General features: G+C 41.2%; 1 protein-coding gene across 8 annotated transcripts in view; it reads right to left on the bottom strand.

The window, feature by feature from the left end:
- The window catches only part of SCHIP1 (schwannomin interacting protein 1), a 127,306-nt gene that overhangs the window by 11,606 nt on the left and 88,662 nt on the right, over positions 1-27,038 (bottom strand). For 7 of the 8 annotated variants that reach the window (XM_081235034.1, XM_081235035.1, XM_081235037.1 and 4 more), the window contains one exon: positions 17,890-18,008. In XM_081235034.1, coding sequence (XP_081091160.1) covers positions 17,890-18,008 — 119 coding nt within the window. Of the gene's footprint in view, positions 1-17,885; positions 18,009-27,038 lie in introns of all 8 variants that reach the window. The other variant, XM_081235038.1, reaches the window with a different exon arrangement.

The following is a 27,038-nucleotide window of genomic DNA, read 5'->3' as shown; positions in this document are numbered from 1 at the left end:
TTTTAAAGGTGATGTGACTTTGTAAAGGGACCCCTGCAGTCACCTACTTGAATACCCGGCCTGGTCACAGCAATTCCAGATGCACAACTGACTCACTGGGGGCGTCCCGAGCTGACTTTCACTGTTAGGCAGCTTGAACATTTATTGAGCTGGAATTTGTCTCCTTTTAACTTTCTACCATTAGAATATATATTTTTTTCCTGGAGAAATGTAATATGTTCAGGTTACCCTTTGACCCCATATAAATTAAGTTTTAAATTTTATTGTCTGTAGTTGGTAAAAAAAAACCCAAATCAACCCATTTTTAACAATAAAACGCAAGATCCATGGATCGACAACAGCGGAAATTTAAAAAGTGCAAATTAAAAACAGACATATTTTAAAGTCATATTTTAAAATAAAAAAGACATTTTAAATTCAACCTAATTCGAATCAAGGATTATGTAGTATTTCGTATTTATTGGATAACTAAAGTCTGGAAAAGAAGAAAGAAGACACTATATACACAGATTATAAAAATACAAAATAACACATGATACCACTGCAAAATAAGGTTTAAAACAGCCAAAGATATATATTTTCATTATGAAGAAAGTCTGATCATAAATTCTGTTGTTCTGCCCCCAAAGTGACCTTTGTGCTAAGGATCAACTCAGACCCAAATCAACTATCCCATGCAGCGTTTCTAACTCAGGAAAGACCAAGAAAAAAGAAAAGGGAAGGATTTAGTAGTCGGAGTGAAATGAAAAAACACCTCAGGTAGAAATTCAGAAAATCGCCTTAGTAACACATTATCACCGTGGGAAACTGAGCAGAGCTTCTTACAGGGTGAGCTTTATGATTCCTTATAGCGGTAATCACCAAGAGTGTTACTCTCAGGAAAAGGAAATTATATGATATTACAGCTAATAGTTCAACGGGGATTTTAGTGCAGACATCTTAAAACGGACTCAGGTTTCAAGAAGGATTTGTTTGCCTTTAGCCTTTAAGAGGGTTTAAGATGAAGGCAGCTTTGGGGAAACTCGACCACAGCTCCCAAGCAGCGGCCAGTGCTGCTGAAGGACTCTGTGCCACTGGGTCCAGGAACGATAACCCCTGTTCCTGGCCGCTTCCCATCCCGGGGAGGCATGGCTGTTCTGAGGCCCTCCCTCCAGCCACTCGGAGCCCCTGTCCCTCACGCTGCGGTGTCTCGCCTCTAACCAGGCTACGCAGTCTGGCGAGACCCCCGCAGCCGGGGGTTAATTTGCTTGGAGCTCTCAGGCACCGTCTGAGGTGAAAACAAAACACTAACCTCTTCCTGTTAATTAGTGATATAATTTAAGGTATCCAGTTCAGGGTTACTTGATGTTTGGAATGGCGATCCGGCAGAGGGCTATGAGCAAAAGGCTGTTTGATGCCTGCCTTGCCTGTGGATTTGATTACTGGAAGGTCTGCGTCCTGGTCACCCCGGAAACCTCTTCTCCTTATGCCATGAAAAACCACACTGCAGCCCAGAGTTACGGACAGGGATGCGAGGGTATGGAGAGGGGGCCGTCACGGATGGAGAAGGCTCAGAAACGTGAAGAGACAGAGACTAGGTGTGCTTCCTGGACATCTCAGTGTGAGCGAACGTGGCTTTCTGAGTGACAGTTCCTGTTGGCCAGGATCGGGAAAGCATTTAGCTGATAGGCTGTTCAGCACCAGTGTCCACTTGGCATTTACAGTGAGGAAAACTTACTTAGAAAACACATGTGCTGACCTCCAACTACTGTCAGCAGGGATATTATGAAAATCTGCTCGGAATTGAGAGAATGATGGGGATGGAAGGATCTTTACTAAGAGGATATCTCAAAAACCTAGCTACCCGGTGGGATGATTTGCTATAAAGACAATACCTTTTTCAAAATACAGGGACAAGACCAGTTTACTCCGTGGGAGAAGTGATGGGATGGTCTTAAAGTTTGCTGTGACCTCTAGTGGGGCAGAAGCATTGGGAATCTGGCCTTTGTCCTTGGCCTTGGGTTGCAGTGACTGGGAGTGGCCTGGTCTGACGGCCAGCTCCGAATCCCAGAACTATCTGGTGTTTTCTGATTTTTAAAAACAGGAATCTCCCAGCACTAGCTTAGACCGCCAGCATCCACAGAGGAATGCTGCAGATTCTTTGGTTCTATCCCCTGCACCATGCCTTAGTTAATTTCACTTGAACGGTTACAGTGAATTTGAGTTTAAAAGTGTGTGCACTGGGCTTCCCTGGTGGCGCAGTGGTTGAGAGTCCGCCTGCCGATGCAGGGGACGCGGGTTCGTGCCCCGGTCCGGGAGGATCCCACATGCCGCGGAGCGGCTGGGCCCGTGAGCCATGGCCGCTGAGCCTGCGCGTCCGGAGCCTGTGCTCCGCAACGGGAGGGGCCACCACAGTGAGAGGCCCGCGTACCGCAAAAAAAAAAAAAAAAGTGTGTTCACTTCATTCTCTCCTTGGGCTGTACAACCACCTGTGGATTACAGGCAAGGCAGCGGTTGCTTAAAGAAGTCAGATAACTTGCCCCAGATCTGTGACAGCCTGATTATTAAAATGGTCCCAGTTCCTCCCCTCTCTCTCTCCGGTCCCCCTGTAAGGCTGAGGGTTCTCCATCAGGAGGTGGAGTGTATTTCTGGACCCCTGGGCTGGCCTTCTGACTTGCCTCGGCCAACAGAATGCAGAGGAAGTGACTGTAGTCCAGTTCCGAGCCCCTGCACCCGCCCCCCCACTCCCCGCTGCCCCAGGGAACCGTGCCGCTGCCCGCAGAACAAGTCCAGCTCAGCCTGCTGGCAGAGGAGGGGCCTCATAGCACAGAACTCAGTCGGCCATTGTCCCAACTGAAGCCCCAGGTACCTGACGGAGCTCAGCCAAGAGCAAGCAGTAGCGGTACCTCGCCAATCCGTAGCCAATCAATCACAGACGCACGAGTAAGCCCCATGGGAACCCAGCTCTCATCAGCAGCAGAAATCAGTGCTTAACATCGGATGCCACTGATGTGGGTGGGTTTTTATTACACATCACCACCATGGCAACAGATAAATGGTACAAGATCACAAAGCAAGAGACTACAGGCTGGGCCTCTGGTTTTTGAATCCAGTGGCCTTTCTCCCATACTGCACTTAACCTTAGGTTTGGATTTATTAGGTCTTGCCTGTGATGGCAATATAATTTGAAGCACATAATGCCTCCTGTAGTTGCTTATAATTTCAAGGCAACTGTATGGTTTCCTTAAGAAACAGAGTGAGAGGAAACTTTGAAATGCCTATGGATTTCAAACATGCATTGCTCATCTTCTGTCCAAAAACAGTGTGGCTGTGAGAGCCTCTGGCCCTGCCATGCCATTCATTACTCAGTATTCCCAACTAGTTTGTGGCTGGGCTGTTAAAATATATTATTTCTATTTATTTTAATGGATCTCTGATGCATTATTCAAAGGCTTTCTACATAATGAATATTATCACTCATTATCTTTTCCTGTTTCATGAGAATTTCAAAGGGGATGGAATATAAAATGTGGATTGTAATTACCCAAGGGTAGCTGTAAACACATTTCATTTTTCTAAGGATTTGTCATGAAGAAAGAACGTGGGAACAATTGAGGTTTGGGTAAGTTCTAGATGTACTGCGTGTGTGATGGTGTGTCTACAGAATGTGCTGAGGTGGGTTAAAATGAGGTGCCTCTATTCCTTAATAAATTGTGAAATACCTTTCCCATTTCCCAAAACTTACTCCTTACTCTTCTTTTCCCTACTGACTGTTTTGTATTGACAATTACCATGAAAGTTACAGAATTACTATTGAAAAAAAAAAGGAAACGCAAAGTTTCTACTTCCCAATATTTGTTATTGTGAAAATATACTGCTATTTCTTATTTTACTTTAGTGAGATTGTGTTAACTTTCTTTTGCTAAAGAGTGTGCAATGCATGGGATGATAATTTGACTTTTGTTTTGTTTTTTTTGTTTTTTGTGGTACGCGGGCCTCTCTCACTGCTGTGGCCTCTCCCGCTGCAGAGCACAGGCTCCAGACACGCAGGCTCAGTGGCCATGGCTCACAGGCCCAGCCGCTCCACGGCATGCGGGATCCTCCCAGGCCGGGGCACGAACCCGCGTCCCCTGCATCGGCAGGCAGACTCTCAACCACTGCGCCACCAGGGAAGCCCTAATTTGACTTTTTAAAAATGTAAAAAATTTTAAAATTGAAGTATAGTTGCTGTACAATGTTGTATAAGTTACAGGTGTACAATACGGTAATTCTCAATTTTTAAAGGTTATGCTCCATTATAGTTATTATAAAATATTGGCTATATTCCCTGTGTTGTACAATATATCCTTGTAGCTTATTTTATACCTAATAGTTTGTACCTCTTACTCCACTACCCCTATGTTGCCCCTCCTGCTTCCGTTTCCCCACAGCCATCTCTCCTAGATGCCAAAGGTGGTAACTACTAGTTTTTTCTCTATATCTGTGAGTCTGCTTCTTTTTTGTTATATTCACTAGTTTGCTGTATTTTTAAGATTCCACATATAAGTGATATCATACAGTATTTGTCTTTCTCTGTGTGACTTATTTCACAAAGCATAATGCCCTCTAAGTCCATCCATGTTGCTGCAAATGGCAAAATTTCATTCCTTTTTATGGCTGAGCTGACTTTTTAAAAAAGAGTGATATTCACATAGGTGCAAACACTGCTGGTCTAACATATATGATCATACACACAGAAGGACTATAAATGATTTTTACAACTATATTAGAAAGAAAGGGGATGTTTAACTGTTCATTTGTTTGTTCGTTTGATGATCAGGCAATAACATCTCTGCAAAACCCACAGCACCGACTGGCCAGTGCTGAGCTGATGCCTCCCCTTTGGCCAGGGCACACACTTTCTAGTTCACTACGGTCCCACCTATGGCCTTTTATCTGGGCTACTTCATTCCTTTATGTTTCTTGCTGGCCCCTGCAGGCATGTTACAGTTCATGACCCCTATATTAAGTGGATGCATAGTAGTAGTTGATCCAGGGACAGAAATCAGGTCTTCTAACAGGTACCAAATGCTTGGATCATTAAATCACAATATACAAATAGAAATGTGGACTATATAGAGCATTGGAAGAGAACTCAAAAAAATACTTACTAGACACTCCCTATCTTATAGATGAGAAAGGAAACACTTTCACTTACCTGGACATTAACTAGTAAGTAAGGTGTTAACCAAGAAGAGTGAATGAGCAGGGAACTAACTGCAGTAGAAAAGTGGTCTGCGGGATGGGGGAAGCAAATGCAGAAGAGGGATGGAAAGCCGGCTCTCCCACCGTTATGTGCGCAGAGCAGTTAAGGGCAGTTTCAAACTCTGTGATAGAGAGAGGACTGGGGGAAAGGGGAGCACCATGTCTCTTCATGTCCTGTCCTCACCCCACGTCTTACAGGACTCAGGCTTTTGGTTTCCTCAGCGAAAGCCACGGAAGGTAGCTCCAAAGGCGGCTGGAGTGTGAATGGCCCTCTCTGGGTTTTCTTCTCCCAATCCTGCGCATACTTTTTGTCTGCTCCCGTTTCTAAGGCTCGTTAGTTCTGGACCTTCCATCTGTATGTGTTTGCGTGAGGGCTGGTAGGCATCCGATTCCACATGGCCACAGAATCTTCTCACTACTTAAGTAACGGATAGAGAAGTGGTCTAGCATTCACCAGCTTTTCTATGGTGAAGGAGCAGCCCTTGTAGCCTAACCCGATTCTCTAGGGAGCTATAAATACTTGCATTCCTCAGACAGCTGCTGATTCTAATTCCACATCAGTATCTAGTTCCTTCAATAATGACCACGTATATGTAATTAAATTTGGAATTATAGGATCTTAATGTTAAAAAATGCATTTTCACCAGAAATATTTTCTGCACGAATTGAAGACCAGAATGAGCACTCTTCTGATACTGCAATAATAATGGAATAAAACAGCCATCTCTCCTAGGTGCCAAATGTGGTCTACTATCTCTTAATTAAAGCCAAATGATTTCTCAGCAATCTACTTTCTGAAATAAAAAGAATCGCCACTTTTGAGCATCTACTATATTGTAGGCACTTCATATATATTACTTCTAATCCTCAGATACACCTAAAACAAGTATTATGATCTCCATTTTGCATATGAGAAAACTAAGGCTCCGAGGTTAAATTATACAAGGTCACAAAGTTGGCATTTTATTCTAGGAGAGTGTGGTGAGAAGCCAGGGCACTATAAGAAGGCTAGAATAAATTCATGAATGGAAGAATAAAAGAGAAGATAAAAAAAAAGCAAAACAAAAACAAAACAAAAAATTGGAAACAACTTCAGTGTCTAACAATAAGAGATTAAGTATGTTATGGACTGACAAATATACACTGATATGTATAACATAGATAACTAATGATAACCTGCTGTATAGCACAGGGAACTCTGTTTAGTGCTCTGTGGTGACCTAAATGGGAAGGAAATCCAAAAAAGAGGGGATATATGATACATATGGCTGATTCACTTTGCTGTACAGTAGAAACTAACACAACATTGTAAAACAACTATACCCCAATTTCAAAAAAGATTGATAGAACTACAAAAAAAAGTATATTATGGTGAAATATATGACAGGCCATTATGCAGCTAGTAAAAATATATATAATGGAACAGTTATGGATATGGGCAAATATTCCTGATGTATTGTTAAGTCAAAAACAGAAACAAAAACCAAGCTCTAAAACAATAGGTATACTATGATTCCAAGTTTGTAAACAAAAATGTGGAGCTATCTGTAAAGAAAAAGTGGCAGGAAATATAGCTAGATATTTTTTCGTGGAAGAAATTCAGTTGACTTCAAATTTTTCTCTTTTGAGTGCCTCTGAGCTGCTATGTGTGGGCCTTTAGCAGGAATTTTAAAAAGGAAAAGGAGAGAGAATGGGTGAGTTGGTTAGCACTGTGTGTTGGAGAAAGGTGAGTAGGATTAAATATCTGACAGCTGGAAGAGGATGTCTGCGTGTCTGACTCAGATGGTGTCTATGCAGGGACCATGACTCACGTATGAGTCCGGCTGGGCTTTTGTTTTTGGCAGGGTGCTGGGGGTAGGAGATCCTGCCCCTAGCAGGGAGGAGGGCAGTAAGAAACAAATTTTCTTATAAGTGAACATTTCTATGGATGGACTCTTTGATTCAACTGTTGCCATCCCTCCCCAACCCAGTCTCAATCCCATTCTCCTTTTTGGATCTGCATAGATGATAGACTCTCAAGTAAAGGATATACATTTCACTCTTTGTATTTTTAAAGCCAGCCTGCCTATTTACTCTGCTCAGCCCAGACAGAGTTTAAACTTGTATCTGCCGGACCTGCTGATGAGTTTCAGCTGCTGGAGCTGAAGTTAGGCTTATCCTCTTCCGGACCGGTGTTTACCTCTGTGAGGCTGGGGTAAAGATATGGCAGTTGAAGAGTCAGTGCCTGTGGATGTTTTTGAGGGGTATGGTTAGATTTGGTGAAAATCTTAATTGCAAATTCTTTTACTGTCTTGAACACTGAATCACTGCTTTCACCACTTCTTATGTTCATGTTTAAAATAATGTTGGGGCTGCCATTTAGGCTTGGTCCCATAGTAAGCTTCATCTCAAAGACCTTCTGTTTCATGACTTAATTTGTGGTCATTTGATTCTATTCAGTCATTAAAAAGAATGCAGTAGATTTACTGAATTGCATTAATTCTATGACGCATGGTTATTCATCTTTGGCCATCTTCAACGTCGGGGTATGTCTCACGATCTCAGTCACCCATGCAGCTGGTGGCATGACTGCTCTACTGAGCTGTAACTCTGTCAGCCAACAAACCATATAAGGACCACTGAAGAAGAAGTGGGCTCTGGTAGCTGACCATTCATGCCTTCTGATAATAAAAAAGTGCCAGCGTCGAAACCTGCAGAATGGGGGACAGTGGCTTGGAAGGTGAGGCACAGCACCTCCTGATGGCACAAAGGGTGACACTGTGGGGAAAAGCAAAGATGGACAACTCTAAGGGAAAGTGGTTAAATGAAGAATTGAATTGTGAATGTGAAAAGGGTGTAGGACTACCTTAACCAATTTCACTTTTTCTTATTTTTTTGTATGCACAAAAGACACATGTGGTAAAAATATATACCCAAATAAACCTGAAAGGACTTTTCAATAACTAAAACAAAAATTCTGGAATTCCCTGGTGGTCCAGTGGTTAGGGCTCCACGCTTCCACTGCAGGGGGAGCAAGTTTGATTCCTGGTTGGGGAACTAAGATTCCCGCATGCTGCAAGGCACATCACCAAAACAAAAAACAAAAAACAAAAAAAATTCTAAGTGTTAAGGAGGCATGTGTCACCATTTAATTGGCAGTGGTTTTCTGAAATATCTTCCATGGGTTTTTAATGCATGTGATAATCTGAGTGAGAATAATCTGAGGGGCACAGAAAATTTTACAAAAATACTGAACAAAAGGATTGTGTTAAAACTCCAGATGACAGAGCTCACATGCAGTCAGTGAGGCTGTTTTCTCATAGCAGTAAGTGCTTATGTAAACTCTCAAAGGAGCCAGTCTTCATATGAGCTGTGTGTCCAGACACATCTGAGGGACCACTGTCTAAAGGGAGTGCAAATTTCAGTAATAAAGTCATGATAACTTGTCAAAGATGATGCACCAATGAAAAATCATTTCTAGAAGTTCTTTTAATTAAACATTTGGCTGTCCACTGGAGCCATTTTTAAATATAAAATGCAGCCCTGTGGCCTTTTTCTCCCTGTCTCCCACCGTTTTGCAGTAGCTCTGACAACTGAATTCTCACTGGTGATAATAATAAAATTCATAAGACAGAGTACAGCTGGATATGCCTCTAGCAAGATGTCAAATTTCGCTTGCACAAAATTAATTGCACCTAATTAAACTGGGGTCATTGGCATTATTGTAAAGTGAGGCTATTTATTAGACAAAGAAAATTTCACAAATGCCAATTTGCTTCTCTTTCAGGTTTGTAAAAGAAGAATTGCTTACATGATTAAATTTGTTTTGCCATTTTAATCTTATTACTCTTCAAAAGATCCACTTCAAATTTTGCTTCACTTTAAAAATTGTGTAATGTTTTAGAATACTGCAGATAATTCTTGGAGGAGGGCATAAAAATGATAGGTTTTCTGTGGATTACTCGATGAATTTTCAAATAGTATAAAAAAAAGAATTTGCAAACTACCATTTGCAATGACAGGTACTTTGGAATTACTCATATGAAGGATTTTCTAAGCAAATTAATAGTACACATGTATGAGATTAATATGAAGTTCAAAAGGTATGTTGCATGTTACAAATAGGTTGTTGTAGTATGTACCTATTACTTCACGAAAGCAAATTTCATTGTGTTGAAACAGGACCACCTCTTCTCACTCATGCTGGGTATATATGACCACTGTGCTTACTTCTTCCAGGAAATTATGCAAAAATTATTACCGTCAGAGACAAAAGGATGATTTACTTTCCTGGCAAAATGAGGCTGGTTTGACCTGTGATCTGTGGCAGATTATATATTCAGATTCTCAGTTCCTCACATTTGAAGTGCCTATGAATCCAATTTCTTTAAAGGCTCTCTCGATCACTGCTATCTGTCCTATCGATACAACTCCCTGGGCTATGGTGCCTCCCCACTCCCTCCCCTCCACGCAGCCCAAACACAAGAGGAGGTGGTGGGTAACTATTACTGGTCTTATCTCAACCATGCACCAATAAACCTATAAGAACAAGAAAGAAATGAGTTTTGATCTGGGGATGTTGGAATGGCTGAGATAAGTAAATGGTAATCATTATTCAAATGAGCATCTCAAAAGCTCTCTGGGGAATTTCTGTTTTTCATAATCTTCACAACGCATGGAGAGAAGGGTATATAGCCTTTTCCAGGTTACAATATTACATTGCATACTTTGTGAATAGACTGTATTATGTTGTATTTATATTTATGTGCATGTAAATAAAATCTATCTTGGGGTAAGGGAAGAAGAGAAGTCGGGGGTCAGGCTCATTTTGTGTTACTCTGAGAAAAGGAGAATGGAGATGGCAGAAAAAGTTTTCTCCATGATGTCAGATCAGCTTGTAATGTTTGAAAGATGAAAGACTTCCTAGATGTCTATTACTAACGACCACTCTGTCTTGTGTTTTCAAAGCAGCCAAGCCAGTTTCCATTCCTTTAATAACACTAAGCTATATAAACTCAGAATCCAAAATATAATGCTGATTCAAGATCAATTTGGTCAATGGAAAAATATTTTATAGCAAAGTAATATACTAGTCATAAGAGAAAAGGAATATTTAATTTTTCTAAGAACATGAGTAAATCTAACATTTCTTAGAAACTTCTTTCAAAAATAGGTAATTCATTTCTCTCATTTCCTTTTAAGCTTTTAGCTGGAACATTTTTAAACAGAGAAAACAGACAAAGGTCATACGATCTCAGTTTGAAAAGGCTGATTATGTGTGGATTAGCACATTTTGAAGAAAAATATGGCACTTCCTATACTTGCCACATTTCAGTATAAGTCAAATTTAATTAGTTGAGTTATGAAGCAATATCAAAAATTCTTTTGCTGCAGTATTGGGTATGAAATGTCTTTATGGGACTATCGTTAAGTCTAGCTTACATTTAATAGCTTGTCATCCTTTTAAAAAGTGCTTTAGGAGATAGCACTAATTAGAAAAATTCAGTGGGGCTGAAACCCAAAGGCCAACAGAGAAGGACTTACCCTCACAGGAGCAGCTTAAACTTGTCTTCCCAAAGGACCCTCCCGCTACTTCACAATTTCTCACATAATATGAAGTTAATTTTTATAGGTAAACACCCTTTAAAATGCATAAATAGAAGTCCACTATTTTGCCAAAGGATCCTACTTACCTGGGTAGGCCCTGCCTTAAAAGTAAGCTTAGCACTTCAGAATCCATGGCTTGGGCAATTAATTGTAAGTCCTCAGCCTCATTTAAAATTGAGTACTGAGCTCCTTAAAGCAGTAAATTCAGCTAATATTTACCTGGTTTTGATTATTTAACTAATTCAACATGTGTGCTTTGGAGCATTTTGGAGTGCCACATCAGTGACCTCAAAGTTCTAACATCCCTCAAGCACTTTTGTAAGAAAGAGGTAAGGTACTTCTAGCTCAATGAAGAATTTCAGAAATTGTAATACATTAGAGAAACACTAATTCTAATAGGGATGGAGAATATGGGTTACACAATTGCAATTGAACATTTCCTAAGGCTTTTCTCCTACGTTATTACTGAGAAAGGAGAATGGCAGTCAGTCTTTGCAGACTTTAAATTTACAGGGAAAAAGTGACATTTCTTAGGAACTTTAAGTCTCATTATTAACCATCATCCTAAGGGGAATCCAAAAAGTCATCGTGTTCTCAGAGAGGATGATCTCATCCCAGAATGTGGAGAGGAAAACATATGAAAGAACAGGATATAAATAATCTTCCTTATGGCAAGTCAACAAGTGTAGCTTGTTATGAGCTACTGTGAAATACATATGTGTTTAGATAGCTGTGTCTCCAAAGAGGGTAGATGACTAAGTGATTCTCAAATTCTGCTCTGCCAGAAGAGTTTCAGGTGGGCTTTGAGGGTTTATAGGGGAGGGATGGTGAGGGGCACTGAGTGCGAAGTAAAGTAGCATTGAAGGGAAATGGTGGGGGATGGCATGTTCTGGGCAGGGGTATCCCAACCCCTCTCCTTCAGTCCTCCTGGACCAGAGGTCTGCTTTGTTTTACATACATGGTTTCTGCACAGGATTTTATATTTCTGCTATTAAAAACAACAAAAACCTTCATGAGACTTCTAGTTACACATGGCATATCGAACACAGGATTATCTTCTCTCTCTTCTGAAATCCTACTAAAACAATATTAAAGGAAGAAATGAGGTATGAACCTACATGGACAAAGGAAATGGAAAAGGAGACAGTGGCACACAAGAGAGTTTGAAAAAATTTTGAAAGACAAAATGCAGATGGATGAGGGGTATTTGACTTTACTTCAATTTGCTAGGTGTCTGCAGGGGTGGCTGGTAGAGAAGGCACATGCATTTTCACTTCAGGATCCTGGAACTACTCAGGGGCATCCAAAGGCAGGGGAGTGGGGTGAGCCTGCGTACAAACCAAGACTGATTAAACAACTGAAAGGAAAACCTAGATCTTCTAACTTGCCCTGACTACGTGTGGCCTGGCAGAATGAGAAAGTTTACTATCTAGAGAGGCTGAATCAGGGGAGCTCTGGGCTAGGGCTCCCTCAGGCACAGCTGAGGTGGCAATGAAGCACCTTACTGAAATCAAAGGAATTAAGTGAAATTCTACATGCTGAATTGTCAACCATTCCCCTGCTAGAGTCGTACACTGGCAGCCAGGCTTAAAATTCCTTAGGATGAAGTTGAAGAGTTCTTCCCTGTGACAACTTACAGCCCAAGAGAAAAGAGCTTTGGGCACTTATAATTGGATGCACCCTTACAAATAGTTGTGTTTTTACTTGACCATTCTAAAGTGAAGTTCACCATTCATTAATGCAACAACTACTCAGTGACTGACTATGTATTAGACACTATCTAAGCAATAGTTATGGTGGTGAACAAAACAAAGGCCTGCTCTCTTGGGGTTAATTATTTTTGTACTAGAGAAAGACAAGGAACAGATTAAAAATATATATAATACAACATCAGGTAATGATAAGGACCACAAAGAAAAACAAATCAGGGTAAGAGGATAAGCAGGGTAAGAGAAGAGAAAGTGGTAGGTAGGTTGGGAGTTTACCTTTTAATTGGGTGGTCAGGCAAGGTCTCTCTGAGAAGACAATATATGTCTCCAAGCCCCAACCAGAAACTTTACAACAGCTTTTAGTGTTTTACACTTAATTATTAATAGAAATCAAAATGAACAAAAAAACAAACTCAGAAAAAATCATGGACAATGTAGAAATCAGAAGGAAACATTTTGAACAATTTAACTAAAATTAATGCCCTCAGTGAAATGAGAAAGTATGATGGGAAAATTTTTGAAAACATAAACAAAATGGACAAATTCTTAGAAAATATAACTCATCAGAACTGACTCAAGAAGAAATCAAAAGTGTGTACAATCTTAAAACCACTTAAAAAACAGAAGCTGTTAAATCAAACATACAAAGAAGACACCGGGCCCAGATGGTTATACTGGTAAGAAACAGCTCATTCCAATATTATGTAGACTTTTCTTAGACAATACGAAAGGGGGAATAGTAGCTAATTCATTTACACCAGCATAAACTTATACTAAAACCAGAAAAAAAAGTTACAAGAAAAGAATACAACAGATCCATGTGACTCATGAATGTAAGTATAACAACCCTAAATAAAATATTATGTATAAAATCCAATACTGTTCAAAAAAAGATAATACCCCCAACCAATTGTGGTTTATAATAGGTATGCAAAGATTGTTCAATATTTTGAAAATCTATAAATGTAATTCATTAATAGATTAATAGAGAAAATCATACAATCATCTCAACAGATGCAGAAAAAGCACATGATAACATCAAATACCCATTCATGATAAAAATGTTTTTAAAATTATGAATATAAGGGAACAATGTTAATCTCATAAAGAGTAAAATTAAAGAAAACATAAAATTAACATCATCCTAAATGGAAACATTAGAAGCATTCCATTTAATATGAGAAATGAGCTAAGGATCCCAACTACTACCATTTTTAATCCTCAGTGTACTAGGGTACCTATCCAGTGCAGTAAAACAAAGAAAGAAACCAGAAGTAGGAGGATTAGAAAGGAATTTTAAAAGCTGCTATTTTTTGTAGATGATATTGTTTTAAACTTCCAAAGAATGTACAGACAACTTTACTGGAAATAATAGGAGAGGAGAGAAATACTAGGTATAATAATAACGAAATGGCTGGATACACGACTAGTGTACAAAGTAAGCTGCAGCAAACAACAAGAAAGCATTATCAAAGAGAATTTAAGATAATATCAGAATAGCAAATATCTAGAAATAAATATAACAAAAGATATGCAGTATCTCTAAATGGAAAACAGGGATAGGAAAATTCAATACTGTGAAAATGTAATTCTCCCCTAAATTATTGGGTTGGCCAAAAAGTTCGTTTGGGTTTTTCCGTAAGTTCGTTTTCCGTAAGTTCCATAATATTTTACAGAAAAACCAGAACGGACTTTTTGGCCACCCCAATATTTCCAGATTCGGTGCAATTCTAGTCAAAAATCCCAAGACAGTATTTTGCTGAACTTGATTTGATGATTTAAAATTTATATGGAAGAATAAAAAACCAAGAATAGGCAGTAAAAGAGTAAAGAGTCCAGACATCAGGACTTATTTTGAAGCTATAGTAATTAAGACCGTATGGTACTGGTGCAGGGATAGAAACACTAACCAATGAAATAGAATGTATTCCCATTAATGTATAGTCATACATAAGTGGTCTGTTAGATCAGTCAGTAAAAGAGAATTGTTACTAATAAATATGATGGAAAAAATGGTCATGTATATGGAAAAAGATGAAATTAGACTTCTCCATTCCAAATCAGGAAACCAACCCGATTGCTTACAGACTTTAAAAAAAACAACAACACTTTTAACTCTTAACAGGAAATCTAGGTTAATGCCTTTTGGACCTTAGGGTAGAAGAAGATTTTTTATACAAGCCTCAGAAAGCACTGACTCTAAAAGAAAAGTTAAATAAAAATTACCATTAAAATTAAAATTAAGAACTTCTGGTCATAAAGACACATTGAGGAAGTGAAAAGACAAGTTACAACCTGGGAGAAGATATTTGCCATACATACAGCATATTAAGGATTAGTATCATAACTAAAGAACTTCCATAAATCAATGAAAAAAGCATAAAGAATCCAATAGAAATTTGGACATGAGGCCCAAAAAGACATTTCGCAGAAGGGGAAATAGAGATGGCTAATAAACATAATGAAATATCATTTAATACCCATTCAGCTAACAAAAGTGTGAAAGAAATTGACAATATTGAGTGTTAGAAAGGCTATGGATCCACAGAATCTCTGAACCATTGCTGGTCGGAGGGTAACTTGTGCAACTATTTTGAACAGTTTGGTATTATCTTCTAAATAGGAACATTCATGTATTTTCCTAGGAATACCAGTCCAAGGTACACACCAGAGAGAAACTCTTGCACACAGACAGCAGAAGACACATACAAGGATGTTTATAATCAGCACTGTTTATAAGAGCAGAACCTCTGAAACAACCCAATGCCTATCATCAGAAGAGTGGCTCGATGAACTGTGATACATTCACATGGTGGAATATAATACAGCAGTCAAATCAGGGACTGGCAAAGGGGAAAATGGGGCAATTTAAATTTCAGAACAAACAATAAACTTTCTCAAGTAATCATAGTTTACTACATGGTTCAAGGTGAATAATATATGATCTTAATAATGTAAAACTGAACAGTTATTTGACCCCAAATTATAAAGTAATTATATTAGGAGGACGGGGTGGGATATATAGATATGTCTGTGGGAGGGCTGTAAAAGAGAGTTAAATCCCAACCTTCCGTATTTAGCATCAGTAAATGGTTTACAAGTAAAAGGTAAGAAGATAAGCATTTTACTCAGAGATATAAATACCAGCAGAAACAACTAAGGAGTTAAAAGTTATTGTTTCTGGAGAGTGAGATGAGGATAGAGAGGGATGGGACCAGGACTGTTACTTTTATGTTGCTATTATATACTCTGTAGTTAATTCTACTTTACTTTCAAAGTCATATAATACACACACACACACACACACACACACACACACACACAACTTTGATTTTAAAAACCACAGCTCCCGTTTGGACCAGATGGATATGACATGGCTGAGCAAAGAGATGGGGTTTCTAGAAGAAAACTTTTTGGTGCTTTGGGGACTACTAGAGGGCAGTAGCAGAGATCTATAAGACTATGGGGCCCAATCTACTCATTTTACAAAAATGAGGAAACTGAGGCATGGTAAAAACTAAGTAAATTGCTCAAGTCTCAGAATTAGAAGCTGACTAGGACTAACCCTCAGGTGTCCAGGTCCCTAGGCCCGAGGTCCTCCTGCCCACATCCCACTAGGAGGAGAAAGAGGTGCTTCCATGGCAAAGGGGAACGCTGACCTTCCAACTCTGGAATGACATATGCCGAGAGCGAGGGAATCCTCTGAGCCTGAGCTGGCCCACACCCAGCTGAGGAGGACACGCCTAAACTCTGCATGGCCAGGCCACAGCTCCTGTCTCCAGGCACTAACCCACCAGGAGTGACTCCTAAATATGCACACATATGAGTGTGTGTGTGCTTTCTGATTTTTGCTGATTTTGATGAATCTGTAAGGATCAGACAGAAATATGAGGCTTACTGAAAGCTCGATAAAATAGATACTAAAGTGTCTAATTCTGGGCCTCATATGAAGGAAAGAGTGGAAATCCGTTGGCTGAATGAATGCATGAATGCTATCATTTGTCTCCCACACCTGGTTTAACATGGTAAGTATACCTAGTATTTATACAGGGGATATTTGCTCTTAGAGAGCCCAAAGGAAGAGCCAGACATTCTGACAAGAAATGGATATTTGGGGAGGGATCAAGAGAATGCTGATAGGTCTTCAGTTACTACCATCTTTATTAAAACAATGTTTTATGTGCTTTAATCACTTGGAATACCTGTACTCATAATAGTTAATTTTGCAGATTGTCTATACCCTCCCTAATCAAAGTGTGACCTATGGACTGGCAGCATGAACATCAGCTGGGAGCTTGTTAGAAATACAGAATCTTGGGACTTCCCTGGTGGTGAAATGGTTAAGAATCCGCCTGCCAGTGCAGGGGACACGGGTTCGAGCCCTGGTCCAGGAAGATCCCACATGCTGCGAAGCAACTAAGCCCGTGTACCACTGAGCCTGTGCTCTAGAGCCTGCGAGCCACAACTACCAAGGCTGTGTGCTGCAACTACTGAAGCCTGTGTACCCAGAGCCCACGCTCTGCAACAAGAGAAGCCACCGCAATGAGAAGCCCACGCACTGCAATGAAGAGTAGGCCCTGCTCGCCGCAACTAGAGAAAGCCTGAGTGCAGCAACGAAGACCCAACGCTGCCAAAAATAAATAAATTAATTAATTTAAAAAAAAAGAAAAAAATACGAATCTTAAACCCCACTTCAACCTACTAAATCAGAATCAGCATTTTAACACAATTCCCAGGTGATACATACGCACATTAAAGTTTGAGAAGCTCTGGTCTACAATCCTATTTTCTAGATAGAATTATAATTTTAATATATTTTAATTGGAATTAGAAGTTATGCAAATGATCAATGATACCCTGAAATCAATTAAGATAAAAAAAAACCAAACCACCTGCAGGACAGGTTAAGCTCTGTAATAAACATTCAATGATCAAAGTGGGAATTGTATTTCTCAGTTACCAGTATTCATTGCAATCAAATGCATCGGGGGGTTAGGCTGGATGCTTTGGGACTACTTAATGGGAAATCTAGTGGTCTGCCACACTTCTCCAAGCATCAGTCAGCTTGTTTAAGAGTGTAGCTTGATTCTCCCTTCACAATGCAAAATCAGAATTGTGTCTAGAAAAAAAATGAAATATAGAAATCTGACCTCAAATGGCTGGGCAAATGGGCCAAAAATCCCCAAAACTAAAACCCAAAAAACAAACCCAACAAACAGGTGGAGAGGGATCTGTCTAGCACGCAAATAAAGGTGGCAGTATTATGGGGAAAAAATACTCAAGGATTTAAAGGATATCTCTTATTAGACATACATAGTCAGATGACAAAATCCATTAGGTACATATCAGAGAATCAACTCAAAACACTCACCGGGAGGAAAGGCTTGGCTTCCCGCTTTTGCTACAGCTGGTATAAATTCCCGGGCCATCATCAAAGAAGCTTCCAAGTGCCAACTTCTGTCGGATAGATTCTCTTTCATTTTTCTGTGCCTAAAATTTCAGGAAAATAAAACATGCCGATAAGCAGGCAGATACATCACAACCAGAGGCAATCTAACTGCTAAGTCTCTTAGAACTATAATATTAGGCAAAAAATAAACAGGCCAAAGCACAAGAGCATTTGAATTATTAAGACTGAAATTCAACCAGTCTTTCCTGATTCCACGTCTGTGAACATTTTCAATTCTTTGGAGTCCTTTATGATCACCAGTCTCGGAAATCACCATCATGGTAGTAAATGATCATCATCAAGACAGGACCACTGTTGACCCCTGAACAACACGGGTTTGAACTGCTCAGGTGCACTTACAGCAGATTTTTCTCAACAGTAAATACTACAGTGCTACACCACCCACAGTTGGTTGAATCTGCGTATGGGGAACCACACAGACGGAGGGCTAACTATAAATTATAGGCAGATTTTTGACTGCGTGGAGGGTCGGTGCTCCTATCCCCAGGGGTTGTTAAAGGGTCACCTGTAGGTTATTTGGCACTATAATCTTTCTTCTTCTTACCTGCTAAATATAACAGAGTAAAGTCATGGAGGGCAAGCACTTTGTCCTAAATCAAATCACTTTTATTTATTTATTTTTTTGTGGTACGCGGGCCCCTCACTGTTGTGACCTCTCCTGTTGCGGAGCACAGGCTCCAGATGCGCGGGCTCAGCGGCCATGGCTCACGGGCCCAGCCGCTCCGCGGCATGTGGGATCTTCCCGGACCGGGGCATGAACCCGTGTCCCCTGCATCGGCAGGCGGACTCTCAACCACTGCGCCACCAGGGAAGCCCCCAAATCACTTTTATCTCCAATGTGGCCCTTCCCTGGATCTTTTCCCTTCTTTACATGGTCCCTTCAGTCCACTTTCTCTATGGCAAGAACATTAATTCGTTCAACCAACAGGCACCAAGCCTCTCTGAGAGGCAGGAGCCACACTGTGACGCTAGAAGACGGCCAGGACGGATAGACACAGCCCCCGCCTCCACCCATTACAGTCTTGATGGGGACTCTTGTTTCCATTCAAGCTCATCTCACCAGGTTTAGATTGTGAGAAATGCTAACCTAGTGCCTGGAATAGCTGGAGGATTCTCACTGGACCCATCTGTTTCATATTTTGAGGGAAGTGAGGTCGGTGTGCATAGGAAAAGGATTTGGTAAACTACACTACTGAGATAACTTGGATATGTTTACAACACTTGGCTTCGCATAAAAGTCCCATAAAAACTCACCACGCTGAACTTTTAAACCCTTTAAACAACAGAAGATGAGACATGATTTCCTTAGCTAAAAATAAGACAACTACAAAAAACAAATAATGAGTTAGACATCCTGGGGTGAGAATGAGATTTTGGTTTTCTGTTTCGTGGGATGAGGGAGGCTGTGAGAAGCACCATTTTATGTTCTGGGCAGGGGGCCAAAGACTGCGGAACAAATTATATAACAAAACCCAGCTCACGTGAGTGGGTGTGGTTACGGAATGCACGACGGCCTTGATTCTCTCAGTAGGAGGTTCTGGAGCCACATTTGCTGCTACCAGTACCCACAAGTTACAGTGAAAGCTCTGAGCCATCATCTGAGCATCACTGTGTCACAGTAATGAAATGTACAACCTATGGGAAGGACAGGCTGAAAAATGGCTTCATTTCATCCCCAAGTGAAGGGCAGTATACTACAGGTTAAGGCTGCTGTTTAATATGATAGTTACTAGTTACATGTAACTATTTACATTCAAATTAAAAATTAATTAATTAAAATAAAAAATTCAGTCCCTCAGTCATACTAGCTGCATTTCAAGAGCTCCAGAGCCACAGGTGGCTAGTAGATATCATATGGGAAGCACAGAATAAAATATACAACAGCGCAGCACCGCTAAGACAGCGTCAGCTTCAACAGTCTGCATAAGAATTTCCTGTAGAGACTTTAAAATGCACATTCCCATTGCTTCTGTGCCTTTGGGCTAACATCAAGTGTAAAATACACATCCCTAGACTCTAGCACTGGGTATTTAGTTTTAATGGGTTTGAGAACTTCTGGTCGAAGGAAAGCTCATCTTTATTCTCCTTTTCTCTAACATTTTAAAATTCTTGGACACTACAAGCATTCTTTCAACTTTCATACTTAGCAATTATATTTAAATCTATCTGTCTATATAGATATCCCCCCCCCATTTTGTCATGTACCAGTGGAACTGTGTCATACTAGGAGCTCCTGTATTTGTGTGTATATGTTAATACAACCACAAGGTGAGAGACTACTTTTTTTTTTAAATTTTTTTTATTTTTGGCTGCATTGGGTCTTCCTTGCTGCATGCGGGCTTTCTCTAGTTGCGGTGACCGGGGGTACTCTTTGTTGGTGTGCGTGGGCTTCTCATTGCAGTGGCTTCTCTTGTTGCAGAGCACGGGCTCTAGGCACATGGGCTTCAGTAGTTGTGGCACATGGGCTCAGTAGTTGTGGCTCGCAGGCTTAGTTGCTCCGCAGAATGTGGGATCTTCCCAGACCAGGGCTCGAACCAGTGTCCCCTGCATTGGCAGGCGGATTCTTAACCACTGGGCCACCAGGGAGGTCCCAAGACTACTTTTATACAGTTACAGACGTGATGCTGATCTCATATTGTTACTGGGCTAGCACAGCACTGAGCCCTGAGAAAGTAACCATGAAGTCGTAAAGGGAAGTAAGAATGCTTTTAATTTCACTAACTACTTGCATCTGTACTGCTGGGAACCTTAATTAAAGAAACCCACCCTTCCAAATATGTAAGGCTGGTACTGGTGATGGTCCTGCCAAAACAGAACCACAATACTTGACATCTTTATTTAAAACAAAGTCATTTCAAAATCCCCAAATCTGCCACACAGATTCAATGTAGTCAGTGAACCTATTTCTCAATCCATATAACAGCCGAAAGAGAATCTCACTGAATGTCCTCTGCAGTCAGAAAACTGTTGAGTGGAATGAAATATTCAAATATAAAATCGGTAGATCACAACATGAGTGTTAATGACTAATGTTGTCCAACATTAGCCTGGGGTCTGGAAGAGGTTTTATTTCAAGAAAACACCTATCCCAGGTGTGAGGTGTGAACACACACTTGATTTCATGTCTATCTTTCCTGATTTACTTTGTATGATAAAGCTATAGATAGTGGAGAAGGTCTTAAAAATATTTCTATTTACATTAATTACTATTTTTATACCGGAATACTTTATTAACAGCTTAAAGACAACTGTTTTGTAAGACACAAACTTTCTCCCCTTCTCCTCTTCTCTCTCTGGATCCCACTGAACAAATCAAGAAAAGTATAAAGCATATAAAAACCACCATAATCCCACCACTTAGACACAGATCGCTGCTAACACTTTGGTATATTTTCTTCTAGTTTTTTACCTTATATGTGTATTTTTCTCTTTTTTTATAAAATTGAGATCATAATGTTTATATTATGAGAATTTCCCTCCATTCAAAATTCTTAAAAAATACAATTGTGTATGGCCGCATATCATTCTCTCCTCTGGAGTTATCTTCTATTGTTACCCATTTGGGTTGTATCCAATTAAAAATTACAGAGAAGTTAGCATCTTACATAAATTCCTGCCCACATGCCTGATTATTTCCTCAGGATAAGTTCCTGGAAGTGGAATTACCAGATTAGCTGAGTGTGAACACTTGTTGAGGCTCCTGACACATTGTCACACCGCTCGAGAGAAAATCTGTTCCAATGTACATGCCCACCAGCAACGAAAAAGGGTGCAGCTTTCACTATATCCTGGCTAACACTGAGTATTTTCACTTAAAAAAACTGCTAGTGTTTTTAATTTGATAGGCAAAAAGTGCTCTTCTTTTTATTTTAATTTCTTTGATTACCAGTGAGATTAAATATTTAATTTTTTTCAGTTAACGTACTTGCTTTTCTCTAAACTACTTACTCCTAGGTTTGCTTATTTTTCTATAAAGGTCTGAGAGTTCTGAAAATTTTAGAGTAAGCATATGATTAGTCCTTTTGAGTTTGGAGTCTAAATGTTATACAGTTAAGTCAATAGCTCACTCCCTCTTAAATGTCTGCTGGCTCTGTGCTTGGAAAGCCCTTCCCAGTCCAGAGGTAAAGGATCCCACTTGATGTTGGAGGATTAAATGGGAAAATTGAGGTAAATTGCTTAGTAGCAGTACCTGCCCTATGGTAATGTAAATCTGCAATAAATGGTAGCTATTATGATTAATCCTCCAACAATTCCTGGTCTGAAGATGAGGAAACAGAGGGTGAAGGAAGGTTACCCTACTGTTAGATAGAAGAGCTAGGATTCAAGTCCATCTTTCTGGTGCCAGATCTTCCATATCTCTTCTCCACATCGATCGGTAAGGTGTCCACGTGGACACCACGTTGAAGATAAGAGGCGTGACTTATTCGATTCAGATTGACTTCTTTCCTGAGACGGATGTGATACTTTCTCAGAAAAGGAGAACACACCTGACTGCAAAACATACACACCACGTGCCTAATCATAACCGCAAATACTTAACAATACAAATATCTTCTTATCAGAGCCACTCTTTGGACACCACTGCTCAATCTTCCTTTCGGAACAAACCGCCCTAACCTTTCAAGTAACTATGATTCAACTGACTAGTAAAACAGTTTTTCTCTTAAAAATTCAACAATTGGAACCTTATTTCCTTCTTGTTGCCCACATGTGTAAAGTATGTGTGTGTGTGTGTGTGTGTGTATGCATGTGTAGTTTCAAACTTCTTTTGTTCTCTAAGGAATTACACCTGCAGGGCAATTATGTCCTCCAAACCCCCAAAGCCCAAACATGCCCCAGGGCGAGGAACAGTGAAGTGCACAGGAAAAGGGAGAGGCGGACTCAAAACTACACTCGCCAACTGTGTTTATGGCAAGTGGAGCCATGTCCCCTCCTAAAATGGCCTTGGGAAATACTGTCATAAAACAAAAGTGAAACGTCTAAAATTGATACTGCAGGCAAAAAGCAAGAGGGCACCTGAGGAGGAGCGGCTCATCACTATGAGACAGAAAGACTATAAAGACCATTATCAAGAGTGAAAATGTGCTCACAAACTCACCATTGACCAGCCACAGGCAGCTTTTTGTCCTTGCCTGTCGACGAATTCCCTGCTGCCACCCCCTGTGCCTGGGCAGATAAGGCTCACGATGGCTTTTGAGGGCACGATGTGAGCCAAGATCTCAGAACACAGACCACTGAGCCCTTTCAGACCCCGAACGCCGGTGCTCAGCCTTTCCCATTGTGCCACCGTTCTGCTGCAATTCCCCAAAGTCGACGAGAAGAAAGAGGGGGGATTTGGTAAAAGAAATGAAAAGCAAACGGCCCAAGCTAATGTTCTGCTTGGGTAAATATCGGCTATCTCCAAATCTGGTCCGTCCCCAAGTCTTTTCCATACCTTCTTCGGGACACGGCTGCACCCGGCCCTTACACACCGGTTACCCGAGCCCCTCCTTGGGTCCCGCCTTCATCCCTCTGGCACCCCGTTCACCTTGCTCGAAGCATCCTTGTGTCTCTGAAGCAGGGGCCACCTAGTCTTTCACATGCTGGTCTTATAAATGTATAAGCAGAAGACTGTGTGTCTTGCGCATTTCCAAAATTTAATTGGCAAACTGCATTTTCTTGGGGGCAGCTGCGGGCCCACTGGGGTTCTCAGAAACACACTTTGGAACATAACATCCTGAGCCTAAACTGAAAGCCAGCTGGTGCTCAGGACACTGCCAGCAGCTGCTTCCTTCTGACTCCTGCACAGATGCTGATGCCACATAGCTGGAAAGGAGAGGGCCTGTTTGACCCAGAGGAAGGGGTTCCTTAAACTCCCCAAAGGAGGAAGATATTTAAGGAAGCTTGGCTTCCAGAGTCAGGGGGCGCAGTTGATGCGAATGGCACAGCAGTGCTCTAGGAACAAAAGCAGATGTAAGCTTGGGAGCAGGGACAACTGGGGTCTGGATGGGATTCAGTTGTGGGGAAGGGAAGTGGGAGAAAGGAAAATGTTTCCTCCCAGGTTTCCTGTCTTCCATCTCTTCCCTGGATTGATCTTCCCCTCCTCCCCAGCTCCACGGTTTCTTACTTTTACCTGTGCACCATGGGAACTGAAATAGCTTGTTATATGATTGGATGTGCTTATTTTATAATGCTGCCCCAGTACAATTCACTACAAAGCCAGGAAGATACCACTTCTAGCAGCCTCCTTTCTGCCTTGCTAAAGCTGTTACCTCCCTCAGTGCTTCTTACACTTCAGGGTGCATACAAATCCCCTGGGGATCTTATTAAAATGCAGATTCTGATTCAGGGGCTGGGCCTGAGACTCTGCATTTCTAACAAGCCCCAGAAGTTGCGAGGGGTTAGCTATTTCACAAGAAGTTTCTCTCTCTAAGTTGAAGAAGCCTCCAGGCCTTGAATTTTCTTTCTCCATCTTCTACCTGGGTGTCCCACACAGGCCTCATGTCTGTTAAAGCAATGATAACCAATGGGAAAAAGGAAAGCAATGTGCCATTGAGAAAAAACTTCCTAAGGGCTGGGGGCAGCATTATTCTAGAAGCTGATGAATACCCTGGTCCCCCAAGGCCCAGGAAGAAACTCTGGATGCAGGGAGGCTGCTGTGCCATCGGTGTGCCAAGTGGAGAATCGCATGGGTGGGTACACACACAACGTGGCCCTCTCTCTCTCCGGTCACAAATTTCTTTAAACCAGTAGTGCTCAAACTTGATTATGCATGAGAATCACCTGGAAGGCTGCAAAAACCAGAGATTATTTTTCTGATTCAGAAGGTCTGAGGTGGGGCTGAGAAAGTGCATTTCTAACAAGTTCCCAGATGCTGCTGGCCCAAACATCCTGAGAACCATGGCTTTACACACCTGAACAGATCGAGGAGCTACATGCAACACAGAGTTGGTTCTTCTTTAATTGAGCACAGATCTGTTGCCTGTGGAATGGCCAGACTCTGGATCCAGGTGCATTGCATTTGCAGCCGTCTGGCCTCGGCCAAAGGCCTTGCCAGGATGCCTGTTTTGAAGCAATTAATGATCCTGTTGCTTCAGTGCAATCCATTGCCTAGTGATATCTGGCATCATTGCCATTAGCGGCATCCACCAGGGAATGCAATTGGGATTCTGGAGCTCCCGGTGGAAAAGAACTCTTCCTTTAGTAAAATAATAGTCATTCTTATTTCTCTCCTCGGCTTAAGAAAGAAAGTTTTACTCTAAATTTATAGGCAGCATTCTAGTGTGGAGGAGTCTGAGGCTTTTAAACATTAGGAACCAGAAGGACAGAACTTATTCATTAATTAGGCAAATTTTATTAATTTTCTTTAAAACAACAAAAAAAGAAAACCCAAATATACTGATAGTACTTTCTAATTATTTTCTCACTATGGGTTTATCGCAAGATCAAAATATGAAAACAGCATTCTGTAAAAATATGGATTGTATGCTTTTGAATGTCAAGGTCATAAATACTTGCTCTGTGCAGGTTATTTCAAGTTTTTGCATCATACTTCAAGATGTAAGCTTTCTGGGAAGAGCTTTTCAATTATTAGTGGAAGTGAAAGTTAAATAACCTAGTATCTTTCCATCGTATCACTGAATGGATAGTTAGTCTGGTTGTTTTGTTTTCAGTTTGTTTTTCTGACATTTTCTAGTTCAGATATTACACTAAACAATCCAGAAAGGTCTCCTGAAATGCTGTTGAAATCTCTTATCTTTGCATCCTCGCACCCATCTACCTAAACAAGTCCTCTGAACTAGATGTCAGGCTGGGCTGTTGGTCAATGTTGAGACCTGGATTCGGCTTGCTCAGCATCAGACTCACGGCAGAGCTGCCTTTAGATACCTGAAGTCCAGGACGGGCATCCATGGAGGGTTCAGGGGCCTTCTGACATCTGTTTTACTTAAGGATTTGCCAACATCAAAAGGGTCGGGATGCCAGTTCAGAGGATGGAGATGTTTGTTTACAATTAGTTAACCCTGAGGATGGTTTGGCCTATCGACTGCATTCCTTCTCCTCACGCTATAGGGAGAGGAGATAAACATGAGCAGGCAGACAGAAGTGCTGTCCTGGGCTTCCCTGATGGCGCAGTGGTTGGGAATCTGCCTGCCGATGCAGGGGACACAGGTTCGAGCCCTGGTCTGGGAGGATCCCACATAACGCGGAGCAACTAGGCCCGTGAGCCACAACTACTGAGCCTGCATTTCTAACAAGTCTGGAGCCTGTGCTCCACGGCAAGAGAGGCCGCGATAGTGAGAGGCCCGCACACCACGATGAAGAGTGGCCCCCGTTTGCCACAAGAGAAAGCCCTCGCACAGAAATGAAGACGCAACACAGCAAAAATAAATAAAATAAATTAATAAACTCCTACCCACAACATCTCCTTTAAAAAAAAAAAAAAAGAAAAAGAAGTGCTGTCCTGCAGAGTCCCTAACACTTGAACATCTAATTGTTAAGGACTGGAGCAAAAGTATTTAACAGACCCCTAGGATTGAAGTTCAGTAGCCATTTCCTGGCTGAATAGGAACTCTGGTGGAAGTAAAGGAGCCCAGGGTGCAATCTACAAGGATGACTTCTGTAGTGGGAGTGTTTCAATGTCAAATCCTAAAGGGACACAGTTGAAAATTAAAGTTTTCCTCACCTCTGAGCAGCATATCCAAAACATGAACTGCTGGGTGTGTCTTGAGCTCTCTCGGGTTCTCAAATGATTGACTACTTTTAACACAGGACAGTGTTATCTGGGGACTCCATTTTTAACAGGTGCCATTTTACAAGTCTGTAAAACCACCTCAGTCATTCAGTATCACTGTCGGAACACAACAGTCCAAAACACCTGCTGCAAGGTTATGCAACAGCCAAACCACAATCAACCACCAGGAAGCTGGTGTCCCCCGCCTCCCATGTCAAGGTGGGCTGAGGATCTGGGGTAGCCGAACACAGGTGTGTGACCAGGAGGGAGAGCAGGAGCCCCACGCAGGGCAATTGGGGCCAAGAAGACCCAAGTTAACCTCTTCACTCTGACACTTACT

This window comes from Mesoplodon bidens (assembly GCF_964165515.1).
Source record: "Mesoplodon bidens genome assembly, chromosome: 5".
Classification (NCBI taxonomy): domain Eukaryota; kingdom Metazoa; phylum Chordata; class Mammalia; order Artiodactyla; family Ziphiidae; genus Mesoplodon; species Mesoplodon bidens.
The sequence above is the reverse complement of the archived record's forward strand: the minus strand, read 5'-3'. Positions and strand labels throughout refer to the sequence as shown.